The 7,297-nt window shown below is 34.6% G+C and overlaps 1 protein-coding gene across 2 annotated transcripts in view; it reads right to left on the bottom strand.

The window, feature by feature from the left end:
• Nucleotides 1-7,297, bottom strand: part of LOC106457969 (protein scribble homolog) — a 256,183-nt gene that overhangs the window by 72,105 nt on the left and 176,781 nt on the right. For both annotated transcript variants that reach the window (XR_002610285.1, XM_022384070.1), the window contains exons 25-26: nt 5,110-5,220; nt 677-739 (exon numbers count right to left, since the gene is read on the bottom strand). Coding sequence is in view for 1 of the 2 variants with exons in the window: in XM_022384070.1 (XP_022239778.1) it covers nt 677-739; nt 5,110-5,220 (174 nt within the window). In the remaining variant the exon portion in view is untranslated. The remainder of the gene's footprint in view (nt 1-676; nt 740-5,109; nt 5,221-7,297) is intronic.

The raw sequence follows: 7,297 nt of genomic DNA, 5'->3' as shown, positions 1-7,297 counted from the left end.
CATTTATCTCACATTATCAACTTGACAAAAATGTTTACAAACATGCATCAGTACTTAGTCGATTGCCACTAGCATTTTTCAGTACTTTGACTCGTCCTGGCATGGAATTGATGAGTTCTGCAACTTTCTCCTGTACGATCTGGACTAGGCAGCATGCAAAACATCAAGTAGCTCTCCACGGTTTTCTGGAACTTCTTCTCACTGCTCGAGCAAGTATGGCCCAGACATGCTCGATGGGTTTAATATCAGGTGACTGACTTGGCCATGGAAGCCATTGGATGCCTTTCTTAATTAAATGACTATTGAATAAATATCATGGTGTCTATTTACTTTTGAGATGTCTCTGCAGATTACTAAGCTGAATCTTCAGAGAAGCTCTTGTAAGTAAAGTCACAACAAAGTTTACAGTGAGTGTAAATTCACTTAATGAATCAATATTGCAACCTACTTATTTTAAGATCAATATTATACTTTAGCAATAAACATAGGCTTAATTTTACATATATTGCTAATTAATAATGCTGCTCCATCTTCCTTAGCTTTAATTTTGGACTTTTTGGTTTGTGTGTGTTCTCAAGCTATTCAGAATGGCTGTAGGGGTATAAACCTTGGTGAGAAGTTAATAAAGCTGTGTGATTTAAACTAAATTCACAGCATATCAAACACACTTTCCTACCTTAATTAATCGGTCACCTACACAAAGTTTTCCTGAGTTTGCTGCTGTGCTATTAGGGACAATCTAAAAAAAGATAACAAATCAGCTTTATTATACTTTTGTTATATTTTGAACAACTTTCATATAAATCAGATCAAACACTATCGCAAATAAAAAAACTCTCACTTCACACTACAATATTCAAAGTTCAAACTACAACTCTAATGAACAAAACTCAGTGCATAAGAACGGAAAATTAAATAGATTTCAACAAACCCGACTGGAAAATAACACTAAAAATTGAGATATACAGAACCTTAAATATAAAGTAGACACTCAGCCTTTTTAGAAAGGTACATTATAAACCAAGACAATTAAAAAGAAACAAGCATGCAAAGTGGATGTTTATCTTTCATGGATAAAAAATTTGTTTAAAACTTAAGACTTCATTTTAATAATTCATTAAATTTTTCATTCTTTAAAATTTGTGATAAATATGATCAAGTACTTTTTTGATTAACATATACAAAGTTCCATATTTTAAAGTTTATTCATGTTCTGTTATTTATTATTTGGTCAAGTGAGCCTTTTCCTACTTTATTTTTAAAGCTTCACATTACTATTAAGGTATTTGTTTGTTTAAAATTAAATAAGTAATCAGAAAAAGGCCATCATATTGAGTTGGTGCTGGGTGAATATAACAATGAAACAAATATGAGTTAAATCTGTAAATAAGGAAGCAACAAAAGAAAATAAGAAGCATGGTGGTATGGTTGAAATAGTAAACATTTCACTTATTTACAATATTCATTTTCAAATGGACTTCAAGTGTAAGGATTTAAAAAAACAAACAAAACATGAAGAAGTCTGAAAGACAACACCCCAAGTTCAGAATGATGGGACCTTGTATGCCATACTCAACCTGAGGAAACATAACTCATCTGGTCTGGAATTATGAACACCCACCTTCACTTCCCAACTGAGCAGCAAGCTAAATTCTTCTTGTTTCCGGAATTATGGGGAGGATGTGGAACAAAATGTGCTCGACCAAGGAACTTGGATGGGACCACTCAGTGTTTGGAATTACGAGGACACAATGGACCCTCTTCCATGAACAATAACTGTTGATCAAAAAGAAAGGCCAGGCTCAACCCAATTGGATAGCCAAGCATCAAATCTGAACCAGTATTACAAGAATGCATCCATTGCCAAAGCCCGAGGGTGAGGTACTGGAGACCAAATTGTCAGTAATTGGGTGTTTCAATGAGTGGTCAACCCACCAATCATCAGTGTTTCAATGAGTGGTCAACCCACCAATCATCAGTATTTCAAAATGAGAGCCAATCCAACAGAAAACCATGCAATGTTCAAAAACAAAGAGCCCTGGACCAAGTGCCCCCTTGATGGGAAATGCAAGACACCACCGTAAAATTGTCAGAGTGAAACCTGACAATTTTCCCCTTAATAAGCCCAGACCCTGAGACATTGCCTTTTGAAGAGCAAGAATGTCTAAAACATTGTGTAGGAAAGCCTTGTTGTCTGTGCATAGACCCTGGAATTTCTGACTGTGGAAATATGCACCTTATCCCTGAAGCAAGGTATTTGTGAAGAGATGGATCTCTGAATGAGGTGGTGGCAAAGGAACCCATATCTTATTATTGTCCCGATCTAACAACCCCTCGAGATCAAACAGAATGATCCTGAATAAGGAAACTGGGAAACCAGGAGGTTGATGTTTATGATCCATTGGTCACATAAAGACCATTGAAAAGATCTCTTGTGTGCTCGTTTCAAAGGCATGAGGGATTTGAGTGATGCCCACATTCCCAAAAGAGAAAAAAACATTCATGCAGTGGGAGAAGGAGAGGTGAGTAAGAGTTGGGCTTCCTGTTCCACAGTATGGAGCTGGATGGGAGTCAGCTGAGCCCAACTGAGATATGTGATGAAAAAATACCCAAACTGACGAAATACTGAGTTTGAGCACGAATAGATGTCTTAGCTCTGATAATGAAGTCTACCTTGGTTGTTTCTGAAAGTATAATCCGGGTGTGACATTCTGACAATTGACGAGATGGTGCCAGCAGTAATCAGTTGTCCATAGAATGGTGTGTGCACAGGGCTAAGGAATGGTGATGATGAGAAAAAGCTTGTAACATTTAGCAGAATCCATGTGGTGCCCATGCTAGTCCAAAGGTAAAAACTCTGAACTACAGTACCTGACCCTTGTGCACAGGAAATGCCACCATTATGACAATTTGCATACTGAACCCACAGCTTCAATCAGGATTCAACAACAAAAACACAATTTATTCACAATAACAACACTTATCAAAACACAGTTAATAAACAAATGGACTTCACATCAATATTAAATAATAATTTATCATAAATATTAATAAATCAATAATAAATGAACCAGTAAAAAGAACCAGAAAGAAAAAATCTTATTCCAAAAAAAAAAAAATATAGCAATTACAATATTCAAACAATACCTTTCATTACCAATAACAATATTGATAACATCAAGTGACAAACAGCAGTAACTATACCCTTCAATAATTATCTTGTGACTATAGGAGCTGACTACATCAAACGTGGACATCCACAATCCTAGTAAATAAATCCAACTCAGAGTGAGGAATGAGTCACTTGTAAACCTTGGAGAATCTAGGCATTGATACAGATGAGAAAGATCGATGACTGGAAATCAATCTCCTGTGTTTCGGGCCCAACAAACTGACAGGAATAAAACTCCAGAAGAACTAGCACGACTCTCTCTCTCTCTATTCCCAGACCAACCAAACTCTGATAGTCCTAGAACTAAGTTCCAAAATCCAAGGATCTGCTGGAGACACAAACCCTACTGACACAAGGATCTGTAGTGCCCATAGATCTGTGGTTAAGGTTTATCACACTCCAGAAATTCTCAGAGCCGAGCCCCCACAGACCCCAAAGGCATACAATAGTCACCTCTGCCACTAACAGTGTTCTGACAGAGCAGCGGAACCCTTGGATGTGGACAGAATTTATTCTGGGTACCAATGGATAGAGGGGCTGATGTTGGGGTTGGAAACCTCAAATAGGGGCAGAATAATGACCCCCTGTAGGAACCAATGAAAGTCTAGACATCAACGACAACAGGGATGAATGTAGAAGCTGATAATCAAACCAATGTACATGCTAACAGTAGTTACAGCTCATCATCAATGGACTTGGTGATCATGAGAGTCTTCCAACAAAGTGTAGTTTTAGGAAAACAACACGTTGGACTTTAGAGTTATAAGTCCACAGACCTACCGCTGTCCCACCAGGAAACACTGATCTATTCAAGTTAACTACAAACTCTGCTCTTGAATCCCTAATTTCCAGGAGCAGATGTATTCTTTGAGAGTTGGAATATGCTTCCAACTGGTGGTGGTAGGTTAAATCACATAGTTCCGACAACCATGATGGATAAGGCATAGCTATCCCTTCCTGAGTGATCAGTAAACCTCCCTACATGAACCAAAATGTCAGTGGATGAAGGGGAAACTAAGTATTCACTCCCAGACCTTTCAGCCATCAAGTAAGTTGCAGGCTCAAAAGCAACTGAGGAAAGACCCAAAACATCACACACTTGATGGACCAACAGAAGAAAAAAGAGCCTGAGGCAGTTTATCCCAAGGTGGCCTCCTGAGAAGCCAACAGAATAAAAGAAGGCACAGAAAAAAGCCAATCTAAGTTCTCTCCAAAATGTCTAAAATCGCCATTAATTGCAGCCTCAGAGCCCCTCGGAAGAACACCACCAAACCGAATATATGTCTCCATCTCACTATGAATAAGATCACTAGATATCAGAATGCTAGATATTAGAGGTAGGATAGGAAAGATTTGTATCCATGCCAGAAATAATAATCTGGGAATTCATGCCATATATCAGCTTGCCAAATGAAAAAAAAATTTATTTTTTCATTACAAAAATCAACTATGTAACACAAAAAACACTTAAGGTATCTCCTAACAATCATAGCACAGAGAGACCCATTAATGAATGCTTTGCCGAGAAAAAGTGATAACATTATCTGAATGAGGTGCTTGTATATAGTACCAGGATAGAGGGCACATTGACGTAGGTGTCTCAAGACAAATATTGCCAAGGACAATTAAGTGGGGTATAAAAGAGCAGGCAAAAAATATCAGACCAATGCTTAGATGGGCAAAGGAAGAAACTCTGGCAGCCGAGTAATAGCTGTAATGTGAGAGGAAGTAAATATGTTTTGGAATATTATACAACAAAACATAATCAGGCAGAACACACTTATGTACATGTACCATATCTTTTAAATAAAAATTAAGTTTCAAAGTCATAGCAACTTAAACTCGTACATGTGAATATTAATAAACTCGAGTTTTTGTTTATACAAGTACTTATATTTAAATATTTAAAAACTCAATATAAAAGAAACAAAGTGTACCTTAGATATGAATATTCCAGGGGCACCACAGCCAAATGGATGACAAGGACGGTCTGAGCCACCAATAATACTAAGACCTAAAGGTCCTCCAGCTTTTATCAGTGTAATCTCCTGAAACAGAAAAAAAACAACAAAATGCAACATTTTTTACCTGTTGTATTTGTTAAGGAATAAAAAAGATTTTTACTTTTTGTGAAGTACTTATTGTGTACTTATTCTATTAAAACTTTACAGTGCTGTTAGCTATTTATATCTTTTGTCTTTCAAAGACATAATGTGCTTTTTAAAATAAATTACCAATACTAGAAATTAATCATTGGTGTCTGTCATGGTTATTTCTAAAGAAAGCACTTGACACAGCTGCAAAAGGCCAGGATGAGCCACTAACCCAAATGAACCAGATTCAAGGTGTAAACTTCCTCAAGCTCCTAGATTTTGAATATTTTGTATTAGCAAAAAATATTTTAAATACTTTTAAACAGTCAAAGGTAATTACCAAACTTATCTAAGCTCTCATTAATATTCATCTCTCTCAAGTGCAATTCTAAAACTAAATTTAAGTTAATAAGAACTCCATTAAATATAAATAAGATATAAACATTTTTAAAGTTGTTGGTAATACATTATGATCATAAAACATCTTATGTCAGATTACTGGGATGACTATCATTTATTATCAGCATAAACAATCTTGACTAATTAATCTGAATATCTCTTGCAATACAAGTTTAAAATTTACCTCTTTCATTATTCCTATTTGAAACAAAAGGAAAACATTTATTACATCCAAGTGGCTTGTGTCAACTTGTTACCAAATAGAATTTGGCTCCATAGATCTAAATCTTTGTGCATACAATAATGAGAATTAGAGGGCAGCTGATGTGTAACTCTTTCTTTTTATAAAAGTGCACTTGTGGTAGTTCGAGCTGTTAAAAATAAAAGTGCCTTACTATGGGGTTGACCTTTTAGTTCAGTTGGTAGAGCATTCACCTACAATGTAATAGGTCTCAGGTTCAAATCTAAACCAAGAAAATAATGAAAACTGAAATTACCAGCCCATGGCCCTGAAATTAGGCCTAATAAAGTGTCTCGGTTGTGAGAATGGATAGATGTGGTAGTTTGAGTTGTTAAAAAAGTGCCTTACTAATAAGTGATTTTTAGTTCAGTTGATAAAGCATTCGCCTCATGTGTGTGAGAAATTTTGGGTTCAAAACCAAGCTGAGGAAAATGGTAAAGAATGGTAAGAAAGTATAGCTCATACTCATGCTGCTTTAGCAAATATCTTGGTGTGTTAGTTTTTCTCTTTGGCTTTATGATATTTCTAAAAAACATATTTACAGTTATTTATTTAGCATTTACATCTCAATTTCATATGTGTAATGATCATCTTTGCTAATTGTGCTTTAATTGGAGGGATTAACTTGTACATTCTGAGGATTGCATAGTTTCCAATTTACAATCTGATCCATCTGAAAAATAATAACTAGCAACTGTTATACACATCACATAATATTGCAACAACAAGGTTCCATTAATAACATAACCTAAACATATCTAAAATGTTTGATAATCTATTTTGTTCAGTTACAAGTAAAACAACTCTGTGACAGTTAAAACATGGAAAAATTGATACCAAAAACTGTAAGTATTAAAAAAGCATTACATACAATGAAAATAATAATGTTAGTCATTTATTTTTGCCAATGATTTTTAAAATAACATTAAAAACATAGGAAAAACCGATTATATTCTTTTGCAAAGACTAGTGAAACTACTACTCAAAAAATATTTTCTGATACTTTATATAAATTTTAAGTTTCTAATATATTTTTTCTGTTTCTGAAAAAGACTATTAAAAACAATTTTTTTCACTTTGCAAAAACATTTTAAATTACCTTTTCTCTAATAAAATTTATTTCATTTACAAACATTCAATTCTAAATTCATTATGAAAGAGCAAAAACAGTTTAAATAGATGAGAATGAAAGAATTTAGATGGAAATAATTAATTACTGTTTTTTTCAGTAAAATGATGATCATCTAACATAAATACATTTCTTTTTATCTTTGGTGAGATACTGAATAAAAATTTATATTTAAACAGTATTAACCTGCAGACCTACTCTATTTTTATCATACCAAGATATTAAGATTTGGAAAAATATTTTTTCATATTTTCCTTTACATA

The sequence above is a fragment of the Limulus polyphemus genome, unplaced genomic scaffold (genome assembly GCF_000517525.1).
Source record: "Limulus polyphemus unplaced genomic scaffold, Limulus_polyphemus-2.1.2 Scaffold399, whole genome shotgun sequence".
Lineage (NCBI taxonomy): Eukaryota > Metazoa > Arthropoda > Merostomata > Xiphosura > Limulidae > Limulus > Limulus polyphemus.
Note: the sequence above shows the minus strand (reverse complement) of the source record. Positions and strands in the feature narration are given on the sequence as shown.